Source organism: Scylla paramamosain, chromosome 28 (assembly GCF_035594125.1).
Source record: "Scylla paramamosain isolate STU-SP2022 chromosome 28, ASM3559412v1, whole genome shotgun sequence".
In the NCBI taxonomy this organism is placed as follows: domain Eukaryota; kingdom Metazoa; phylum Arthropoda; class Malacostraca; order Decapoda; family Portunidae; genus Scylla; species Scylla paramamosain.
In genome coordinates, this window is record NC_087178.1 from 805,148 (window position 1) to 829,148 (window position 24,001).

The window sequence follows — 24,001 nt, forward strand, 5'->3', positions numbered from 1 at the left end:
TTAGATTTTTGTTGCCCTTGGCCAGTGTCCTTCCTACATTAAAAAAATAAATAAATAAATAAATAAAATAATAAAATAAAATAAAATATGGAAGAAGAAATAAACGAAGACCGAAAAAAGATGTGGATCGACAGTGTGAAGGAGGATCTAAGACAGAGAAGGATAGGCGAAGCAGAAGTAAGCAAAAGAACCACATGAAGAAGGATAATTCGAAACAGCGACTCCGTATGAAAAAAAAAAAAAAAAAGATACAAACTAAGGAAATGTAAATTTTACGAAGTGCTATTTATCTCCATGCAGGATGTTTTACTTCACACCATACCCAAGATGTCGCTTTTGATAGCTCGCCAATTGGATTCTAAACACAGGTCGGAGTGATATGCTTTGTCCTTCACTTGACAGCATACTGAAACAACAGTTAGATTTTTACCGTTGGCAGCTAGTATTATTTTATATTTAATATATTCTTCCCACTCATAAATGGTAAACATCTACTACACATATGAGAGCCCATTCCTTTTTATTTCCTTTCTTAAAATAAATTTTGCGCGCATTTACCAGTCTTATTTTTATTAGTCCTTCAAAAATATTTGTTTAACATACATTGTATCATTTACATTACAGTTGTTGGAGATTGTGGAAATAACGCTAGCTAGACATTGACTGTTTTTCGGCAAAATATGACACTTTTTTTCAAGTCGTGATGTACTCAATGAAGGGGTCAGCAGTTAAATTAATGCACTAAAATGATTTAAACCTTACCTTACCAGCCCTCAGATGAAAATCCATATGTTATTTCAACATCACCCCATTTGTTTTTATGATGTACTGCCGGTACGGGTTAAAATATGAACTGTCAAAAGCCCGTATTCTGAAACGCTTTGGTCTCTCACCATGACTATTTTCAAAGGCCACAAAGATGATTAGCAGGATTCTCAAGAGTGTTTCTTCTGTTAATAACGTAGAAATTTTGTTAATCTGTCACTAGAACCATGAAAACATATTTAAAAACCTGTCACTTCAACTAGAGCCTTTTGAATGTAGTAAAGGAGCGACGTATAAGTGTTTCAGACAGGATCTGTCAAAGTGGCGGCCCGAATCAGGCGAGCGGCGAAATGAGCAGAGCCAGCAGACGACAGTGGCAGCCCGCCCGCCTCACCTGTGTAGGGTACCTGTTTCACTTGTCTCACCTGCCTCCCTGCACACTATGTCTCCTGCCGCCTGAGGAAGCGAAGCACAAAAAACACCTCTAACCAGGCCGCCAGACAGACGTAGTGTGCAGATTTTGCCCCGGCATTGTGGGATTGTCAACTTAATACGAGGTTCGTGTTTTCCTTCCCCCAAGATGCTTGTTTACATTTCACTGTCACCTCAGGACTGACTCATCCAGCTCATAAAGCTGCCCTGCTCCACACTACATGTCTGTCCACCATGCTCATGTGTAGACGTGATGAAACATGCGTATTGTTACAGAGAGAGAGAGAGAGAGAGAGAGAGAGAGAGAGAGAGAGAGAGAGAGAGAGAGAGAGCTAATGATCATTGGTATAGTGTTTTTACCGATCCAACATGTTAAATAACCTACATGTCTGGCCATGTTGCTCATGTGCAGACGTGGATGAAACGTGTGTATTGTAATGGATGATTGATGCGAGATCGACAGGATTGGAGCAAGAGGAAGGGAAAAGCAGTATTGGTATCTAGTGTGTAATGTCTTCATCGTGCATATACAGATCTAACGTTTTTAACAACAGATATCAAGTGTAGAAGTGTGACACTGAATTTCCAGTTTTTAGGTTAATATACAATATTAACAGATGATGTAACCCGTACATAATTTCATTATCCTGAAACAACAGTTGTTTTGATATTTAGTATAGTATCAGGACAGTGAAAGCCAACCAAAATCCACACAGGCCTTAGTGATCATCTTGATGGTGGACTCGTCTTTCTGTGACATCTTTTACTATGGTTCAGTCCTCAGTGAATGCCTCTCATGGCTAATTTACTTCACCTCGAGATCAATTTCTTAGTGTTTCTGTGATTCTCGAAGGCAGGACATCACTTAAGTTTGTTTATATAATCTTTCCTTATGAGTACCATATCACCAGATGATCTGGGCTCACCTAGGACATCCAGTACTTGCTCACAGATATGTTTAGATGGCAAGTGATTTCAGCTCCATTCGTTAATATTTTGAATGTGGACTTGTCCATACTTCCTGCTCTTTTTCCATGAAATTTTCTCTTGAATTTTTTCTATTTCATGTTACTTTCCATAAGTAGAATTGCTGTTTCACTAAGCTTATTTGTTTTACGCAGAGTCGTGAATAGCAGGATGAATGATTGTGGAAGTGTAGAAAGCAACAGTGCAAGTGACACATCTCCTTCAAGTAACAGCCTTAAGCAGGATGGAGCAAGTTCTCTTGAGGAAAATGGAACAAGTACCAGCAGAAGTGACACAAAGGTGGAGCAAGAAATCAGTATGGAGAAGAAGAGTGGACCTGACTTTTATCCCCTCCACTACCTTGTGTGGCACAACAATTACAGAAAACTGGAGAAGGAACTCACAGAAAATAAGGTAAAGTGGGAGGAGAGAGAGTCATAATGGTTGTCAGACTGGTGAAAACAAGTAATTCATAAGGTCAATGTAATGAGTGACAATGAAAATAACAAATCAGGGTAAGATTAATGAATATTTTTTTCTAACTAGTCATTACTAAACAACCTTCCAGCATAACAAGGAGTTACGTGACCCTCGCGGCCGAACACCTCTCATGCTCGCTGTCACACTGGGCCACCTAGAGGCCTCAAGGGTACTTCTTCGCCACCACTGTAATGTTAACGTAGAGAGCTCAGATGGCTGGACAGGTGAGAGCCTTACTTTTTATGTGTATTACTTTTTCACTCTATGTACTTGACTGTATCAAGTTTTGTCAAAAGTTTGCATGGTAAAATAGGATTTAACATCCTTTTGGTATTGGTGCCATGTGGACTAAACAAGTTGAAGACTAGTTTAACTGGTTTAAAGATGACGAACTTTGGGCCTGCTCATTCTGTTTGGTGGCACATACCATTGATAATCTACTTTACATTTTCCTTTATACTCATACATAAGCTTCAACCTAAACCTCATTGATCTAACATAAACTGATCCTTGACTGGCATGTGGCAGTACTGCAGGAGGCCACAGCCACAGGAGATCCAGAGCTTCTTGGATTGGTCCTGGAGGGCCGAGACATGCAACGCTATTCCTCCAGGGTGGCTGGCATCCCTACGCTGCTTGCAAAGCTCAAGGAGGTCAGTTGTGGCAAGGATGTTGTTCTCTAGAAAGATCTGCTTTTTGCATTGACAGTTATTTATTATGTCCAACAAGATAAGATTATTTAATTTGAATGTTGAGGAAGTAGAACATTTTAGTCCTAATTAACTAAGATAAGTAGTATCTATTGCATAGAATGGTATTTCCAAATGAAATTGGAGATAATGAAGTGATGATTTATATTCTTATAAGAGATGCTTCATATGTTTGGCACTCATACCTAGAAGAATAATTAAGACATAAACCTATAATTTATGTTTGTCAGAAGAGTTAAGGCAGTTATTTGTTCACTAGTTTCTTCTTTTACACAGGCTCCTGACTTCTATGTGGAAATGAAGTGGGAATTCACAAGTTGGGGTAAGAAATTAATTTGAATATTGCATTTGATCATACCTTACTGGAATAATTCTTAATGGTTATCATATTATAGAATGAGAAGCAAACAGGGTGAACAAAAAGAAGTGAAAATTGCAATGTGGCATATTACTTATGTAAACTTAAGTTACTATGTTTGTTGCAGTGCCATTAGTGTCCCGCATGTGTCCAAGTGACACGTACCGTGTGTACAAGAGTGGCTCAAATGTCCGTATTGATACCACTCTCATTGGATTTGATCAGACCAGCTGGCAGCGTGGAAATAGGAGCTACATCTTCAAGGGCCACAGTAAGTGTATCACAAATAGCATATCCTATCTTACACTGGTCTAATGTTTGATATTTTTATAAGTTCTTTCACATACAGCCATCTTTATGTTCAGTGTAGTGGTACTATGGTTGGTGATTGTGTGCACATTCTGTAATGTTTATATTGCTCATTTTGTTGCATTGCCACAGCTGATGGTGCTACAATGATGGAAGTGGATCATGAGACTGGTCAGGTGAGGGATCATTTTTTTTTCACATATAGTAGTAAAACAGAGATTACAGTGTGAAGAGGGCTCACGTCTTTCTCTAAACCAGAGTATCAAAGTCCTTAAAAATGTTTATTTTGAAAACATTCTGACATGTAATTACTGATTGTGCTTTGTAACACAAAGCCTTATGTATGTAAATTGACATAATTTGCCAATGTTAAATCTGCATATAGGTGTATGTGGAGAACATGCGAACACTCCCACCAGACCAGGCACAGGCGTACATGCGGCCCCACCCCGGCATGCTGTCCCAGCGGCTCACCACACCCATTGCCATCACCTACATTGATACTGAGAAGATCAGTTTTGAAAGGTGTGTCACCAATACCCAAATGCCCTGAGTCATTAATATTTTCATGTAGTGGGAACAATTGACCGTTATTTAGTGTTATAGATGAGATATTTCCCTAGTATTAAATATTGAAAAGTTTTTTTCTCCATGCAGGGATAAAGCTGGCATCTGGGGTTGGCGAAGTGATAGAAGTGAAAATGTTAACGGCCATGACTGTAAGGTAAGTTTGTCCTCAGTCGTAATTGTGATTTTATGGATGTAGAGACACCCTGTCTCAATTATCTTCATTTACAGGGGGTGTTGGCCTGGTATAAAGATAGACGGTTACTTAGAGGACCATCTTTAATTTGAAACAAAACCATATGGAACATAAATGCACAGGCTTATGTAAAAGAATGTTTTTTCATTTGACAGCCAGCAGAAATAATTACAAAGTATAAATGATAAAAGTTTCAGTTACATTGAACATTGGATTCTACATTTTTATAGGTATTTTCTGCCACCAATGTAGAACTTGTGACCAAGACCCGAACTGAACACCTAACTGATGCTGACAAGGAGAAGACATCTCCAAGGAGCCCTATTCAGTCTTTCTTGAATATTGCTGAAGTGGAAGAAAAGCAAAACTCTCCTTCATCATCTGAGGAGGTAAATCATTAACTTTTTTGTTGGTGCTGAAAGCATAGGCTCATACTGCTTGTTTGGTTCAGGTTTGGGCTGATAAGGTTATTGTTGTAGAATGATGATACCATTTGGTGATGTTATTTTAATCAAGTCACTGTATTTCAGAGTGAGACAGGCAACCTTAACAATCCTACCAACATTACTGCGGAGGAATATTTCAATCCTGAGGTGGACCTGCAAGGACGCGACATTGGGCGACCCAAGGAAGTTACAAAAAAAGTACAAAGCTTCAAGGTGAATGATCATCATTAATTTTTACCATTAATTCATATCATGAAGGTTAGTTTCATGGGAAAGAAACTGGGAGGTGAAAAATACCATACCAGTGTTAGGTGCTCATCAGTGAAAAACAATTATGCATAATGTATTTGTATTCTAAAGGCAAGAAACAATTTACCAAATGCATCTTTTGAGGGTTATTATTATCATTATTCCTTGTGACAACAGAGGAGGCTATCAGAGTTCCTTATCAATCTTGATATCCAGGATCAACTGGTAGATTTGTATATTCCATCAGATGTAAGTCCTAGACACCCACTATTTATGTCTCAAGTCTACTCAGTTATTAGTTTCAAAATCTGGTCCCTATGTTGGCGGCATGGAGCCTTTATGGTAATTTTGATCCCTTTCGTAAGGAGTCATGTTTGCCATAAGATAAAATATCCAGCATCTCCATGCATATTTCCTTTGTCTTTTAAGTAATATGTGTTTTTGCTAGTAATGGATTCTTTGCTTATTTTTTGTCTTATTCATGTTCAGGCACACTTGTGGCTGGCAGAGGAGTATCCTCTCAAGCTCCAGGACCAGGTGATGCCCATTGTGGACCTCATGGCCATCAGCTCCTCTCACTTTGCCAAGCTAAAACACTTCATTCAGATGCAGCTCCCAAGTGGATTTCCAGTGAAGATCGGTATGTAGAATGTGACAAGCTTTGTGCTACCAGTATTGCCTTATGGTTACCAAATGAGCAACTGCCAAAACCAAGGTTTTATTATACATATAATGGAATAAATTTGAATGATGTCAGATATGGTGATGGGCTCTAAAATTGATTTATTATTATTATTGTTTAATCTTATTTTTTATATTTATTTATTTATTTATTTATCTATTTTTTCAGAAATCCCACTCTTCCATGTGTTGACAGCAAGAATAACTTTTGGAAACATTTTTGGTGTTGATGTTCCCATCAACAAAGTGTCCACTGTGGCTGAGGAAGATAGACTGTCTTGTGTTATTGAGGAAGATGCATTTGATCCTCCACCGAGTTATACCGTCATAGGTATGTTTCCTCAAAATAAATTAACACGTACATTTGTTATGAAGTATTGAAGAAAACTGCAGTTCTGTACTACTTTATTTTAAATACTCTCAGGAAGCCTTTGACTTTGAATAAGTAAAATTGATTTAAATCTTCTGAGTAACCCAATGATGCTTAACCTACTCTTTAATTAATTATTTCTTCACTTAGAAAATTTACCATAAAACATCAGTTATAATTACTCTCATTATTGCAAATTCTACAGCTTTGTTCTGCAATATAGTGTAAGGTTTTGGATGGTAGAAATGTCCATGTCTACAGTTATACTGTTGGGAACTTGACTGAAACACAGTTGTTTGTTTATGTTGGTACAGGTCACTCGGACCAGCAGCATCTGCAGATGAGCTTGGATGAAGATGATGCACTGCTGCAGTATGCCATTCAACAGTCCTTAGTTGAGGCTGGCACAGAACAAGACCAAGTGGACATCTGGGAAGCACTGCAGGCTGACCACCGCCCACCGCCTGGGAAACAAGGGTTAGTGTGCATGAATTCTAACTGCACCTCATTTCTGTCTTTCTTCTCACCTCCATCAATCTTCTCCATAAAGGAAGGCAGGTATCAGAAGTCCTTGTGGAATATTTTTTCTGCCTTTTTATCTATCTCTCTCTATATATATATATATATATATATATATATATATATATATATATATATATATATATATATATATATATATATATATATTGTAATCTTGTGAAGTTAATGCCAGGGGTCCTCTTGGTTTGTCCAGACCCAATTCCAAGCCAGGATCACGTCCCAACACTCCAGCACAGCTGGGACTACAGACAGTGGAGGATGCACAGCTGCAAAGGTGAGAAAGTTAGGTTTATTTGGATTACTTATGTATCAAGAGTTCCTTAAACTAATACATGAATCTTGCTTTCTTAATCCCAGTTGAACTAGCTTAAAGCTACTTCATAGTAATAGTTATTGTTATTTGGGAACCAAATTGGCACTACAGAATTCTTGATTGTTTAAATGCAGTACCTTTGATATACACTTTAAATTGAGAGTGACTACAGGTCTAGAGCTCAGTTTATGTCCACTTGTGTGGTTAATAAATTACAGATGGATCATAGATATAAAACTTCCAGATTTTGAAAGTTACTGCCTTCAAGATGTCTGAATAAAGGATTTATATTCTCTTTGTAGAGCCATTGAGGAGTCGTTGGCTTTGAACACTAAGGGAGGAGGTGGCATTCAGCCCTCCTCTCAACCCACTACTCTGCCCCAACTGCGCATGGAGCCAGAGGGGGATGTAGCTGTGCCTGGAGGTCTGGCTGTGACACCAGGAGGCAGCATATTGGACTCAGAGATGGCTATGGCTCTATCTCTGTCACAGCAGCATCAAGAAGAGGAGGAGGCCAGAAGGAGACAGGAAGAAGAAACTTTAAAGCGCATTCTTGAATTGTCCCTCACAGAGAAATAATGTAAACTCTACTCTAGATGAGAATAGCTAAGAATACTGCCATAGTACACTTTATATAATACAGTTGTACTACTTGGTACTGATGGGAAATAAGAATGTTGGGATTCCAAGGCAAAATATCCGAGTTAGGATGTGGAAGTTTAATTTGCTAATATTACGTAAAAAAGATAATACTCATTGTTACAGGATGCTGTATTTGTTACAGAGACTATTTTATGAAAACTAAGAAGTTAGGTTCCAAATTTATTTGGTGGAAAATAGATGCTGTTGTAATTTGTTAATAGTTTTTGTTGACACCTAGTGCCTCTTCTTAGCCATTTTGTACACTGCAATGCTTTTGTCTGGCACTGTTATTTCAGTGACAGCTATGATATCAGATAATACTGTATATTCTTTATGAATATATGAGAAAATTATTTGAGCATGAGATTTCATCTATATTAAGGTGATAATTATGATTATGATTATTATTATTATTATTATTATTATTATTATTATTATTATTATTATTATGTGATTATTTTATATTAACTTTATGTTGGTGATTTTTATAAATGCCATTGTTTTGCTGGTGAATGTGAAGTGTGACTATTCATATGCTAAAATAATAATAATAATTAAGTCTGAGCTTTACTTTCAAGTCTTTCATGGTACTTTATAAATACATTGTCAGAATATATATATATGTATTAAGTCAGAATATTATTAATCTCAAGATTAAGTCTTGCAAGATATCATTATTAGTTTATTATGGAAATGTGTATGGAAATCCAAGTCTGTTGCAATAGCATTTCTTTCCTACTGAGTATAAGATAATGAAATTTTAAGGTTTGAGTTCTTCAATCATAGAAGTAGTTTTTAATTTGTTACAATTGACTGCTTCACTGCTGCAAGTTAATCCAGTGGTCTACCTCAGTCAATGGATGTTTCTACATGTATTCAGATCAAAGCAGACAACACAAAACTGCTTTATTTCATATAAATCCAGGAACAAGATCAGCCACAGACTATGCTGCCACTATGCATTCACCTATTTCTTGACTTGCAGATTTTTAAATGATACTTATTGAGAATCCCTTCACAAAATTCTACAATCTGAAAATATTCAAGGGCTTATATGACACAAGAACTCTCCAGTATTAGCAGTGTTAACTTCATGCATTTCAGAGTGCACTGCACAGAACTAAAGCCTCACATCACTGACAGGTGACATGAGAATGCACTTGATATCCCCTCACGTGGGATGCTAATAAGTTTCCGTATACACATTATGGCTCACTCTTTTATCAAATATTCAAACCATCATACTTTAATACACATCAGAAAACTATGTAATTTTTTCTGCCAACAAGAAAGCTGTAACAGTCTTTGTAGCAGCAGAAATTAAAGCAAGCTCACACTCACTGAATCCCAGTTTTCACAAGTACAATAATTGACATGCTTCAGTATTCTAAAATCCAGTTCTAGCCATTCTGAATAAGGGATTTTCAACTTGTATCAGTGTTGCTATTCAGTAGTGTTATACTCATTCCCAGCCCCAGGTCCATATCACCCTATTCCTCAGTGGTTTCGCAAACTGAGGCTGTCATATTGTTTTGTAACATGGGACATGATCATGAAAAATAATGAACAAAATTAAGATGTATAGAAAAATTCTGTTAAATGATCAAATTATTATATTCTTGTGCAAGTCTTAATCCAGCAGCAATGAAATATATGTAATGTAAGCTTAAAGATTATTTTGTATTATGTATACAGATGCAGTACATATTGCAAATGTATCAGCTACAGTGGAACTAAAGAAATGTTGGGGTATTCTATTTATGAGCCATAATGAATGGAATGAGATGCCTGTGCATGATGTTAGCTACTGGCTACAGTATTACAGTAAATCAGAAATACTTTGGTTCTTTTCATCAGTAATCTAGGGCATGTGTGCTATATCTTTTGCAAACACTACTATATGTATTTCCAGGATTTATGTGACAATAGTCCTTACAATGGCTGAGAACACTGTTGTGTTCATGGTTCACTTAACAGGTGGGAAATGCATTTCAGAAAGTGTTAAGCCCCACCAAACCATGATGGACATGCGTTTACAATCATGTTCTTGACATTGTAAACTACATTTGCAATATGTACCCTCCTCTTCTGTATAAAGTCAAAATACCCAAATACTGGGATCTAGATCCTACTTACACTCAAAATAGTGTTCTTTAAAGTCATAAAGCAAGACAATAAGCTGAACTATAGGTATACTCCTCTTGTTCACTGAGGACTGGTGTAAATTTAAAAGCTCAACTTTCCAACAACAATAATACAATTTTGGCATCTTATTCCTAGGACATCTTATAGTAAAAGATCCCTGGCCTGTGTTTCACTAAGACAATGGGTGACAAATTTAAATAACTCTGTCTTTTTGCAATGTACAAGTAGCCCCTTTATATGGTATGGTACTAATATTCAGCAGTGCTTCCTCTAGGTTTTGCTGCAGTCCCCTGATTTCCTGGAAAAAATGAAATGGTGCTTGTGCCAACATTCCCTTCTGCAACTATACTTTTGGATTCAGTAGTTTTAAGAAGAATGGTATGGTGTGCAGCAACTTACAAAAGAGCTGAAAGTACATGGGCAAGGTATGTGTGTAGTGGATTACATGTCTTAATTCATTGTACCATTATCAAATTTCATCATTACATTTATGGAATAATGTCAACAAAGTTACTAGCTGGGAGTGATCTTATAGGCATTTTAGATTTTCTTTTCTTTTTCTTTTATTCTTATAGTTACTACACACTATAAGAGTGCGGATGTGATTATATTTTGCAGATTTGTTACTGCAACAATTTCTGCTCATATGCAACATATGCTTTATTCTCATGTATATTTATATTAGTTCTGATCAATCTGTTGATACTCTGCAGCCAACCTGACTGCATTTATGCTAACTTTTACTTCTTTTGATCAGCTATTTGCATTTGTGTAATATGTGATAATGGAGTTATTCATTGTAACATAATATTACAGGATTTATATCAGGATATCTCAGGCACAATAATACTGATGACTTTTACCAACTTCCCAATTTTCATTTTTTTTTTTTTCCTAAATATCCATGAATAAATTGAACAACTTCAGCTAATGTAGATTTGATTCAAAGTAAAACTAACACCATCAATATATGCTATAATACAATGAAGTTCCCTATGTAAAAGTATATTTTTTATAGTGGTGTGCTAATTGTATATAAAAGCATTTACTTAAACTGTAGGCCAGATCTAGTTAAACTGGTAATTGTAAAGAAGCATAAAATGTCAGGATGGACCTTTAAAGAATTTCTTTATATCTGTAAAGCCTATTTTTGCTATAACTGTCTTTTTATGTCTATCTGTCAGGAACCCTCATTCCTAAAAAGAGCCTTCATGTTCCATGTGTCCACTGTTACTATCTTATGGCTGGACAACAGCAGTGTATGTTATATGTATACACACTTCATACTGCTTTTCATATGTAGAATGTAAAAGCTGATTAGTCAAGCATATGTACTTAACTAAAATGTGAGGAAGTTGATGATGAAAGGTGAAGGTTGTGATAGGTTTGGTAAGAGTCAACTTTAATGAGAGAACTAGTCCATGTTATGACAATATAAGGCATGAACTGTGACTAAAAGTAAATGTTTTGGGAGGGAGCAAAAGCTAGGAACTGCTAGGAACAACAAATATTTTGTTGTTGCTGTTTTTGTGACAATATAAAGCATGATCTGTGACTAAAGGTAAATATTTTTGGAGGGAGCAAAAGCTAGGACCTGCATTAACAACAGATATTTTGTTGTTGCTGCATTATGGTAATTTCATTATGAAAGTACTGTAAGTCAGTCAGAGACTGTTTATATCTATAGCAATGATCTTATAGATTTACATAGGCTATTAATGCCACCTCTAGTTAAATGAACTGAACTTTTCAGAGGAACTAACACCTTGCATTACTTTTATGAGCCTTCCAGTGCTGAACTTTTCATGTACTGTGATATGTGAAGAGTCAAGGTATCAGTACTTCCAAGAGCCATATCTTACAGTTAGAAATGTGTATGAAAGTTGTGAGGAAAATACGAATGTGTGGGATTTAGAGATTACTGCAGTTGCCTTGAAATAAAACAATTACTGCCAAATAAAATCCATCTTCTTTAATAAAGCTCTTATTAACCTATATTCAGGTATGCCTGCTTCTCTATGACTCATTTTGTAATTTTCTCACATGAAAAATGTTTTAATCTAAAGATGAAATGGTCCACTATTACCTTACTAATATCATTCTCAAAAACTTTCTTCCTTATTCTATTCTTTTTGCTCCTCAGCCCATAGGTAATGAATTTTATCCATCTCTTTGTCAGTTCTATCTTTATCAATATTTCCACAAGTTAATAATAGTACAGGTTGAGCTAATTCAGGATGACTTTAGAACCAAGGGTGTTGAAGTCCTGATGATCTCATGATCAACCTGAATACTTACAAATCAGAGCAAAATCCTAAGCAATGACAACTTACAATTCAGAGGAATTGCTTCTGACTTTCAGGTTAGTAGCCTGAGGCCATCTTCTTCTTGGCTGCTGCAATGATGCGTGAGTGATTTAGGGCAGTTGAGTTACGCATCTTGAAGCAGTTGATGCAAAAACGTTCATTTTCATACATGGTTGAACAGACTGAAAAATAAATTAATAAGTAATTAAAATAAAAAGTAATAATATGTTACTTAAACTCATAACTTGACACCACATCTATATCTAGTTAAATAGCTTCACATAACAAATAAAGCAGTGGCCACTGCTTTATTTGTTCCCAAGGAAAGCATTTACAAAAATTAAGGGGGCTTGTCATCAGAGAACAGTTTAGGGATGGGACACAGCTGAAACTTGACTCATTCTTCAAACCATACAATGCTCTGCTCTCCTCCATTACTTGGCAAAATGGCAACACCTAGTACCTCTACTATGTGACCCAGAACCTCTACTGCAGCTGTAACTCTCTCCCTCTAACAGGGGCAGTACAGCTCAGACTCAGAGTAGTAATTTTGAGTGCATCTCCATTATATCATCACAGTAAATGATTGCTTTATTGGAGTAAGGCATGCTGCAGCAACGGTTACAACTTTACATCACTCCAGTCGAGGTTTAGTATATATATATATATATATATATATATATATATATATATATATATATATATATATATATATATATATATATATATATATATATATATATATATATATATATATATATATATATATATATATGCATACTTACATCAAAGTTACAAGCACTATATTAACAATATGCAGACAACATACACAACAAAACCTATACACTTACATTTCTTAGGTTTGTCGTTACTATACAAATATTTAAACTTATGCTTCTACTAATGTACTTTCAGCATTAATGGTTTAAGTTCCCCCCAATTAATCCATAAAAATTAAGGTTTACTGTACTAGATCATTTCTGTTATCTTATTTACTCTCATTCTATTGTCTCAAGGGGTTTTGTTTGATCACCACCACCAGCACTTCATTTTGACTGGTTTAAAGCTGCCAGTACTATCTAGTACTTAAAAAAAAAAAATAAATAAAAATAAAAATAATAATAATAATAATAATAATAATAATAATAATAATAATAATAATAATAATAAATAAATAAATAAATAAATAAATAAATAAATAAATAAACAAACAAACAAATAAACAAATAAATAAAAATAAAAAAATACTATCACATAGGTATTTCACAGTACCTTCTCTATGTATATATTTGGGACAGTTGGAGCAGCGCACCATCCCATCCTCCGGAATGCTTCTGTACACTTTGAGGCACACGTAGCAGAACTGCCGCCTCTTCCAGTACTTGTCGCAGGGAACACACAATGTTGTGGCGTACCTCAGCTGCTTGTTGTCCTTGTCCTTCTTGAACTGTGTGTGACAATAAGTATTGATTCCTACTCTAAATAGCTTCATATCTACAATATATGGAGAATTTTATATCATGAGGAGCAATTAATATTTCCCAATCTGTATGACTGCATATTGTTGGTTGTTTATTATGCCATAACATATTCAATGTGGACAGGAATGTGACCAAAATATTTAAGATAGAGACACAAGTGAACATGCAATACCAGTGATTTAATTTTAGCCTTTATATTACATAACATGAAAATTAATTACAAACTCACACTTGTAATTCCTACATACATATATAAACATACCAAAAGTGCCTCCCATAAAAATACCACAAACAGGGTAGTCAAGACAAGGCACACAATTTTCACATTCACACCACTCTCTTATCCTCTTGGCTCCTGACAGAGAAAAGAAAGCACTCCTGCCTTCACTTTATGGGGATCAGCCATACAGATTGGACCTTCTACTTTATGCTACTACTACAACCCAAAAATGCCCACCAGGAACACAAACTTTCCATAACACATTCCTTTTACCTGACATTCCAACAACAATTATGTATTGAATAGACAACCACCCCTGCAGCACAGGCTCAGCCACCACCCACCTCATGCTGCCACTCTGCATTCTTGAGATGCTCATTGCCAGCAGGTGTCTTGGAACCACATGATGAACACATGGCACACTCCTTGCAGTGCCAGCGGCCATTAGGAACCCGCCTCAGCCCTACACAATAAATATGGTACCTAAGGGTGATAAAATGATCTATTAGATCTATTTCCTGTCTTCTGTGAGAAAGGATAGAACTGCAGCAGAACTGCAAAGGGTGGGAGTCACAGGGGAAGATGCAAGGGACATAAACAACTGGAGGAGACTTGTACATAGTACCAACCCCTCACTCTAAAGAAAAGACAAATGAGGAAGAACAATCTTTTTTTCTATCAAATACAGATATAATCAAGTGACAGGAAAAGAGGAAACAAGGTGACAAAGAGATGTACTATAAAGATGTGTGTGTGTGCATTTACTTACCCTCGGTCACACATGTCACAGAAGATCATCTTGTCTTCATCATCTGGATCATTGCAAGTAACACAAGTCTTACAGTCCATGCACTGCCAGTTGTATGACTCAATCTTGGGCACCATCACCAGAGTCAGGTCAATGCAGGTCGGATGACCTGAGTGAGCAAGAAAAGTTTGATGCACAAACAATACTGAGGAATACTTTATTGGACTAAAAGTGAACAACATAAGTGGGGCCATGAATAATTATCTTGTCTTCCTAAGTATAAGTGTAACCTGGTACATGTTACCAAGAATTCCTTAAATTGGTGGTAACATCTGGCTTTGTAAGGGTTTATGATGAGAGAGAGAGAGAGAGAGAGAGAGAGAGAGAGAGAGAGAGAGAGAGAGAGAGAGAGAGAGAGAGAGAGAGAGAGAGAGAGAGAGAGAGAGAGAGAGAGAGAGAGAGAGAGAGAGAGAGAGAGAGAGAGAGAGAGAGAGAGTGTGTGTGTGTGTGTGTGTGTGTGTGTGTGTGTGTGTGTGTGTGTGTGTGTGTGTGTGTGTGTGTGTGTGTGTGTGTGTGTGTGTGTGTGTGTGTGTGTGTGTGTGTGTGTGTGTGTGTGTGTGTGTGTGTGTGTGTGTGCAAAGGAGTTTCAATATGCTAATAAATTGTCCCACTAATAATGAACCCTGACAAATTTTTTATGTTTAAAGAACAGTTCAAGCATAACATTAACAAAATTTGCTTCCTGATCTATTATGGACTCACTTGCTGATTTGCAGCTGCCACAAATGATGAGAGGCTCAGGCTTGCCACCCTTGTTGCGGTTCTTGGTGCCATTGCAAACCTTGCAGCGTGGTCCATCGCCTCCCTTCTCCTCCTTCCCATTATCATCCAGCACGGCCCTGGGAAAACAACCAGCACACTGAACACCCAATTCACCAATCGCCCATTAATTTTTGGACATTGAAGTGATAATTTCATAAGGAATTTAAGGATCCTTGGTCAGATGACACAATCAACACACCTCTGAGTATCACAGGTTTCATCCTCTGAGTCTGAGCTGCCACCATCAGAGCCCAGCTGATCTGCAATAACTGGGGCTGACATGATGGTAGTCAGGGGCATGGTCTTCAGGGCCTGGGAGGAATACCTGCACACAAAAAAAAAAAAAAAAAAAAAAAAAAAAAAAAAAAAAAAGTATAATGATGTGACCTATCAAATATAGCTCAGGCCACCCTACCATCAGTCACATCTCAATAAATCTTTATTCTAAGCTACATGATTAATTGTTTTTCCACATTCTGAATTTCTCTTTTCCATATGGAACTTTTTGTATGAAATTTTCATTTCCCATTTAATCGTTTTCATGCATTCAATATATCAGAGGAAGTAAAGTACAGCATGTTCTTACTCTCTATAGTGGTTGGTGAACTGGCCCGGGAGGACAGCAACCGGATAAAAGCCAATCTTGGTGTATGCTGGAGGAAGCTTCTTTCCTCGGCCTGCTGGCATCTGCAGTGTGAATGTCTGAAGATCAAAGCTGTATCTGCAAAGTAAAAGCTTCCTTTCAATCGCTTCAAGAAGGGCAAGTTCAAAATGATGCTATTTTTATCCTTCAAGACATCATGGATAAGTATAAACATTATTACAATACATGTAATTACAAGTGGAGAAAATATACGAAAAATATCAATGATGAATAAAGCCTGGTCCACTTGAAGACACAGTATGACATGTGGAATGAAGGTAGCAGAGGAGAGAGAATTAATGACCAACACACTTGAGCAAAGATGCAATACAGAATAGACTTTTGGCAGACCTGCTCCAAACTGTTATTCAATGATGCACACTTTTATTTTTATGCAAGAAGGCCAAGGCCAAGGGCAACAAAGAATTATATATATAAAAAAAGGCCCACTTAATGCCAGGTCCTACAGGTCCTACAGAGAATTCCAAATAGATAAATCAAATAACAGAGGATAAGTGTCTTGAAACCTCCCTCTTGAAAGATTTCAAGTCATAGAAAAGAGGAAATACAGAAGCAGGAAGGGAGTTCCAGAGCTTACCAGAGAAAGGGATGAGTGACTGAGAATACTGGTTAGCTCTTGCATTACAGAGGTGGACAGAATAGGGGTGAGAGAAAGAAGAGTCTTGTGCTGTGAGACTGTGGGAGGAAGGAAGGCACACAGTCAGCAAGATCAGAAGAGCAGTTAGCATGAAAATAGTGGTAGAAGACAGCAAGAGATGCAACATTGCAGCAGTGAGAAAGTGGCTGAAGGCAGTCACTTAGAGAGTTGAGATGAAAAGCTTTTGATTCCACCCTGTCTAGAAGAGCAGTATGAGTGAAACCCTTCCATACATAGAAAAATAAAGCCCCTGTACAGAGTTAGCAGAGGGGGAGAGTGTAAGAAAAACTGGTGGAGACGACTTAGAATGCCTAACTTCATAGAAACTCTTTTAGCTAGAGATGAGATGTAAAGTTTCCAGTTTAGATTATAAGTAAAGGACAATGTAGAAGAGGGAGACAGTTGAGTATCATTGAAGAAGAGGGGATAGTTGTCTGGAAGGTTGTGTCAAGTTGATAGATGGAGGAAATGAGTTTTTGAGACACTGAACAATACTAAGTTTGTTCTGCCCCAATAAGAAATTTTAGAGACATCAGATGTCAGGTGTTCTGTGGCTTCTCTGTGTGAAGTGTTTACTTCCTGAAAGATTGGATGTCTATGAAAAGATGTGGAAAGTGCAGGGTGGTATCATCAGCATAGGAGTGGATAGGACAACAGGTTTGGTTTAGAAGATCATTGATGAATAATAAGAAGAGAGTGGGTGACAGGACAGAACTCTGAGGAACACCACTGTTAATAGATTTAGAAGAACAGTGACCGTCTACCGCAGAAGCAATAGAACTGTCAGAAAGGAAACTTGAGATGAAGTACAGAGAGAAGGATAGAAGCCGTAGGAGGGTAGTTTGAAAATCAAAGCTTTTGGCCAGACTCTATCAAATGCTTTTGATATATCTAAGGCAACAGCAAAAGTTTCACCAAAATCTCTAAAAGAGGATGATGACAAAGATTCAGTAAAGAAAGCCAGATCACCAGTAAAGTAGCCTTAACAGAACCCATACTGGCAATCAGATAGAAGAATGTGAAGTGATAAATGTTTAAGAATCTTCCTATTGAGAATAGATTCAACAGGAAGATTCTTAAACATCTATCACTTCACAACCTTCTATTTGATGGCCAATATGGGTTCTGTCAAACCTTAAAACCTATAGATGCAATGACAAACAGCTTCTTATAATTTACCTCCGTTCTTCTCTTTTCTCCTTGTTGAAATTGGCATTCCAGCGAGCAGCATCAGCAGCAGCTTTTCTCCCATACTCCTGCATCTTGGACTTGTCAATGTTGGCCATGGAGTAGTTCACTGTAGAGAAGCAAGGTTTTAGCATCAACTGAGACAAACAGCAAATAGTGTTGGCATAGATACATTATTTATCTGATTGACATCTACTTTATGGGCACTGTTGTTGAGACAAGACATTTATAAACTGCCTTGGGGAACATGATAAAAAAAACAACAAGAGACTTCAAATTGCATATCCCACACCATCAGGAGAAGTATTCAGGATGGAATATAAATGCAATTTTTGTGGAGGAAGAAGATAGTAATAAAGGATGGATCAAATGTTCCCTCTTAGTTACAGCACAACATAAGTATTTAGAGATACTAATGTATTTTGAAAAACAACAGAGGATCTACTATTGGACATCCTTACCTTTTCCTCTCTCCCTCATTTCGTTCTCCTTACGTTCTCGCAAAAGACGCTGAAGTTCCTCAAACTTTGCAGGAAAATCATTAAACATGACATCCAGAACATCCTCACTTCTTACTGCTGTCAGTCCTGAAGAAAATTAAATATTCTATCTTTGAAAAATGTAAAATTAATTTTATCATTGGCAGAGGCAATACATCTGGTACACACGCAAGAAGACAAGAATAAACTGTGAAGGGTGACAACATAACACAATATAATTTTAAACAAACCTAAGTCACATGCCATGTCAGACACCAGGCCTTTTTCCTTAAGGTAGTCCCTTTCCTGCATGTCAATGGGCCGACGGCGCAGATCAGGGTACCGTCGCTTAAAAGACATGATGCCCAGGTACTGTGAAATCTGTTCCTGAATGAAGTAGTGTTCCCCAACACCCTCCAGTGGCCACACATACTCAACCACCTTCTCTGCAGTGAACACCTCCGTGCTGCAGGGAGGAAAACATTCTCTGAAGTTCTCCATGATTATTATCTATCAATCCTTTAATTCCATATTTTATATTCCTACCTATAGTATGTTCATTGCTCTGAGATTTGAAAAGCAAGCTACTTTTGCAAGTTTGTCACTGACTAGATAAGTTAAAGGTAGCCTGCCAAAAAACACTGAGTTCTTTTCACTGAAAGTTTTACTTATATTCTTTGTGGTTTTGTAATAGAATAATTGCTGATTAGGGTCATTGAAAAGTTTAAAAAGAGAAGCTTAACAAGACAAGTGCAAACATATGTAGGTTCACTAAGCTAACTTAAACCCAAGTGTTCTCAAGCTAAGAAAACACACTGAGCCTGGATTCTTGCCTCCTTGCTGTCTCCAATATCCAAATAAAACATCATATCAAATTGATCACATGACAAACAAACAAGCTGATATATATTGGCATCAAGACACAAGAGGAAGGCACCACACCTCTCTGGGACGATGACTTCACACCGGAACCTGCGTACTTCTCTCCTGGAAGCCGAGCCCTGCGAGTCCTCATCTTGTGGCAGATTGTAGTCCATTCGTGTCTCCTCATCTAGCATTGAAGGGTCTGGGTGTTCAAATTTTTAAAGGTATTATGCTTCAATACTATATTCCTGATAATATAGTAGGTGAAAAACTTTGTCAAAAAATACAAAGGAAAGAGGCATCAGACACATATAGGTAAGAAAGAATTCTTCACCCAGAATCCCAAAGTCTGTGTGAAGTGTTGGTTTATGCATCTCCAACCTAAACAATTTAGAAGATGAAGTTTTATAGTTGCAAATACAAAGAACAGTGGGATTCCACTATTTGTGTGTCCCTAAGCCAGAGGGCCACTTTTTTATCCCCCCCCAAAAAAAAAAAATAAATAAATAAGTAAATGCAATCCAGATCACTTCCATATTTGATTATGGAAATCTTAATATGAAATACTTCTTTCTGTGACACAATTGTGTTAAGATTTACCTCTTTATTATACTGTACCTGGTTTCTCCTTCATGAATTTGCCCCCTTCTCCTCTTGGTCTTTCGTAGGATCTCTTTTTCTTCTTCCTCTTTCTTGATGGAGTTGATGACTCTTCATCTTCTTTACCATCATCCTTGTCCTTCTCTTGAATATCATTATCTTTTTTCTCACCTTCATCTTCTCCCACCTCTTCTCCTTCACCTTCTCGGCTACCATCATCAGCTTTTGCAATAACTGAAAGATCAAATGCCTGTGTTTTGGTGCTGCTTTCTGGTTCCAATTCCTGAGGTGCCTCTGTTTCCATTGGCTCTGCTTCTTCTTCCTGTAGTGTGTCTTGTTCCTCCTCTTGCTCCTCCCTCTCCACCTGTGTCTGTGGAGAGGGACTCATTGCCTGCTCACTCTTTCGTAATCTTTTCTCTTCCTGCATTTCATGGCTTTCCACAGGCTCTTCTGTATCTTCTTCAAGTGATCTCTTTATTCCTTTCCCCTTATTCACATCTTTTTCATGAGACACCAGCTCCTTTTCAGTAGGATTCATATCAAGATTTTCAGGTGATAATTTAGCAGTCTGTGTGGAATCTATGACAGAGGGAGTATATTCAGCTGGTGGATTCTCCACGGCATCCTTTTTCATCTGCACTTCAGTATCAATATCAGCACTTTCTTTAGGAACAGAAGCTTGTCCAGGATCTGCAAAGCTTTCATGTTCTGTGTCTTGGGGAGATTTTTGTATCTTTGACTCTTTAACAAATTCAGGTGCATTTTCTGTCTCAAGGCTACCCTTCTTGAAATCCACTTCATCCTTCTTCTCTGCAGCTTGGGTCTCCTCATCAAAGGCAGTCACTAATTCTTCTTGGACAGTTTCCTTTGCCAGGTTTTGCAAACTTTCCACTTCATCTGAGAACAAGGTTATCATGAATTTCTTGTGCAAAGCAGTCAAAAAAAAAAAAAAAAAAAAAACGTGCCACATAACAAAAAAGGAAAGTTTCACTTCAAGTGGAAAAAAAGTAATAAAGAAATAATTTAAAACTTCCAGCAGCTTTGGTTAATACAACAAAAATCAAGCCTAAATTAAACTAACCTAACCATATACCATCACTACTAATACATCAGAGCATAATTATGTAATAGAAACACAAATCCTTAAATATTTACCTTTAGATTCTTGAACACACTCTTCAGTACTAGCCTCTCTTTCCTGTGCAGGATGGGCTTGTGTAACATTGCCTTCCTCTGCAAAGACTGGAGTCTGGACATCAGTCTTTTCTTCTTGATCACTGTTCATCACCTCCGTAATGGCTGGTTCCTCCACATCCATGGTGGCCAGGTCTGTGTTCAGAGCCATACTTGAACTAGCCTTGACAAGTGCTGCTGCCATATTATCAACAGCTTCTGCTTCCTCCACATGTACCTGCTCAATGTCTGCTGCACTAGCAAGGGCATCTGCTGCTGCAGCCAACACTTCCCCTGGGGATACCAAAGAACTTTCCTGCTGGACCTCCTCTGCCAGCTTCTCAGATCCTGACTCTGCTGCTTCAACAAACTGGACAGTACCTTCAACACGAGGTGCAGCTTCATCCGCATCGTTTTCTGGATCATCTTGACCATTATCTTCTGAGGCTGAAACTTCAGCTGAGGATGAAGAGTAAGATACCAAAGATGAGAGTCCCTCAGACAGTTTTACAGTAGCTTCATTAAATGCTGCATCAACCATCCCTGATTCACTGTCTTGTGGTGAAGTTCTTGATGATGCTTCTTTGACAGGGAATTCATCAGAATCCCCTATACCAGAATATGATTCACTAACAGTAAGCAAAGCTTGACTTTGTTCAATGGCTTCATCATTATCAGCTTCAGAAGCAAGAAGAGACATTACAGCAGCTTCAGTTTCTTCTAATTTATTTAAGTCTGTTTCATCTGCATTCATTTCATCCTGAGCAACAGCAGACTCTTCCTCTGCTGACAGTGGTGGAGGTGGCTCTGAGGAATCCATGGCAGCTGCACCTGGGAGACGAGTGGCCTATGTAAAACATTCATCTCTCACTATTTCAGCTGCTAAACTGCACATCTTACACACTGTACTGAGATCATATGATCCTGTAAAAGTGGATATAGCTCACATAAATAAATTTTCTCTAATCTACAACTCGCAAACCTAAGCCAAAAACTGACAGAAAATTTTTGCCTTTTTTTTTTTTTTTATGTAGGAGGGACACTGGCCAAGAGAGAGAAAAAAAAAAAAAAAAAAAAAAAAAAAAGCTCACAGAGATGCCAGTCCCAGAAAAAGGTCCAAAGCAGTAGTAAAAAACTGAAGGATAAGTGTCTTGAAAGCTCCCTCTTGAAGGAATTCAAGTCATAGGAAGGTGGAAATACAGAAGCAGGCAGGGAGTTCCAGAGTTTACCAGAGAAAGGGATGAATGATTGAGAATACTGATTAACTCTTGCATTAGAGAGGTGGACAGAATAGGGATGAGAGAAAGAAGAAAGTCTTGTGCTGTGAGACTGTGGGAGGAGGGGAGGCATGCAGTTAGCATGAAAATAGTATTAGAAGATAGCTAGAGATGCAACATTGTGGCGATGAGAAAGAGGCTGAAGACAGTCAGTTAGAGGAGAGGAGTTGATGAGACAAAAAGCTTTTGATTTCACCCTGTCTAAAAGAGCAGTATGAGTGGAACCCCCCAGACATGTGAAGCATACTCCATACATGGACAGATAAGGCCATTGTACAGAGTTAGCAGCTGTGGGGATGAGAAAAACTGGCGGAGACATCTCAGAACACCCAACTTCATAGAAGCTGTTTTAGCTAGAGATAAAATGTGAAGTTTCCACTTCAGATTATAAGTAAAGGACAGACCAAGGATGTTCAGTGTAGAAGAGGGGGACAACTGAGTGTCATTGAAGAGGGGGATGGTTGTCTGGAAGGTTGTGTCGAGTTGATAGATGGAGGAATTGAGTTTTTGAGGCATTGAACAATACCAAGTTTGCTCTGCCCTAATCAGAAATTTTAGAAAGATCAGGAGTCAGGCATTCTGTGGCTTCCCTGTGAGAAATATCCCACAATTTTTCCACACTGATACATAAACCTGCCTCCTGTAATGAACCCCCGAAAGTATACACTTAATATACTTCTTTATAAGGCTAAGTGGCGGAATAAGTGTTCTCAAGCCACCAACAGGCAGCAACCCAAGCAGCACTACACAGGACTGGCGGGAAGCAGAGGGACTTTGGGAACACCTCACCTATTCTCATGAAACACCTACTTCACTTCTCTACACAGCACAAGACAGCCTGGAGTGAAGGAAAACGAGGACGAGACCACCACACAGCACACCGGCAGCACCACCACTCCTTCGTTGTGCCGCGTTTGTTTACCAGCCAACCATCAGTGTCATCATCAGCATATCACCGCTAGCTTGCCCTCCACCACCATCACGATGAGCAGTAAGAATTCCTCATGTTCCATTAAAAATTCCTTGGATAGAAAAAAGAAGGTAAAAAGAAAAGAATAAAACAAGTGGAGGAAAAATGCAATAATGGACGATGAGAGAGAGAGAGAGAGAGAGAGAGAGAGAGAGAGAGAGAGAGAGAGAGAGAGAGAGAGAGAGAGAGAGAGAGTATTAAAAGATAGGGCAGAAGTCAATGCACCACGTAAATCAAACTGGGTTGAAAAGTGTGAGTGACGACTTCTTAGTTGGACGAGGTGCGGATGATCTTTGCGAGGCCACAGACACGTAAATCTCCAAGAAAATCCTACTCGAAGAGTTTGATATTTACAAGTACTTCCTCGCACACACACACACACACACACACACACATATATATA

At 37.9% G+C, this 24,001-nt stretch overlaps 2 protein-coding genes across 5 annotated transcripts; one reads left to right on the forward strand and one right to left on the reverse strand.

Moving 5' to 3' along the window:
- The first annotated feature begins 1,103 nt into the window (after positions 1-1,103).
- On the forward strand, positions 1,104-12,149 carry LOC135114654 (ankyrin repeat domain-containing protein 13D-like). Its single transcript, XM_064030492.1, has 16 exons — positions 1,104-1,322; positions 2,319-2,577; positions 2,732-2,867; positions 3,172-3,296; positions 3,630-3,675; positions 3,839-3,982; positions 4,153-4,196; positions 4,406-4,545; positions 4,678-4,744; positions 5,014-5,172; positions 5,314-5,442; positions 5,968-6,118; positions 6,329-6,490; positions 6,844-7,006; positions 7,263-7,343; positions 7,685-12,149. Exons 2-16 carry the CDS (start codon positions 2,335-2,337, stop codon positions 7,959-7,961), a joined length of 2,067 nt encoding a protein of 688 aa, XP_063886562.1. The 5' UTR covers positions 1,104-1,322; positions 2,319-2,334; the 3' UTR covers positions 7,962-12,149.
- Positions 6,548-23,556, reverse strand: LOC135114653 (titin homolog). 4 transcript variants are annotated; one of them, XM_064030491.1, is made up of 15 exons: positions 23,439-23,556; positions 21,334-22,182; positions 20,197-21,075; positions 19,657-19,780; positions 18,966-19,180; positions 18,697-18,822; positions 18,227-18,344; positions 16,333-16,467; positions 15,946-16,071; positions 15,687-15,823; positions 14,946-15,093; positions 14,521-14,659; positions 13,748-13,922; positions 12,503-12,657; positions 6,548-7,335 (listed from the first exon to the last, which is right to left on the reverse strand). In XM_064030491.1, exons 2-14 carry the CDS (start codon positions 22,169-22,171, stop codon positions 12,533-12,535), a joined length of 3,285 nt encoding a protein of 1,094 aa, XP_063886561.1. In that variant the 5' UTR covers positions 22,172-22,182; positions 23,439-23,556; the 3' UTR covers positions 6,548-7,335; positions 12,503-12,532. The 4 variants fall into 4 exon arrangements, with proteins under 4 accessions (XP_063886561.1, XP_063886560.1, XP_063886558.1 ...); XM_064030490.1 differs by having other exon boundaries at positions 19,657-19,765; positions 23,418-23,553; XM_064030488.1 differs by having other exon boundaries at positions 23,418-23,553.
- Positions 23,557-24,001: the final 445 nt, after the last annotated feature.

Bases quoted from the DNA above. Each gene is read 5' to 3' on its own strand.
- LOC135114653 (XM_064030488.1), bottom strand. The intron at 16,468-18,226 runs GTAAATTATAAG...TTTACTTTGCAG, and splicing joins GAGAAAAGAGAAGAACGGAG to ATACAGCTTTGATCTTCAGA. The intron at 14,660-14,945 runs GTAAGTAAATGC...TATCACCCTTAG, and splicing joins TGTGACATGTGTGACCGAGG to GTACCATATTTATTGTGTAG.
- LOC135114654 (XM_064030492.1), top strand. From the start codon at position 2,335: ATGAATGATTGTGGAAGTGTAGAAAGCAACAGTGCAAGTGACACATCT. The intron at 2,868-3,171 runs GTGAGAGCCTTA...GGCATGTGGCAG, and splicing joins GAGCTCAGATGGCTGGACAG to TACTGCAGGAGGCCACAGCC. The intron at 5,443-5,967 runs GTGAATGATCAT...ATTCATGTTCAG, and splicing joins AAAAAGTACAAAGCTTCAAG to GCACACTTGTGGCTGGCAGA.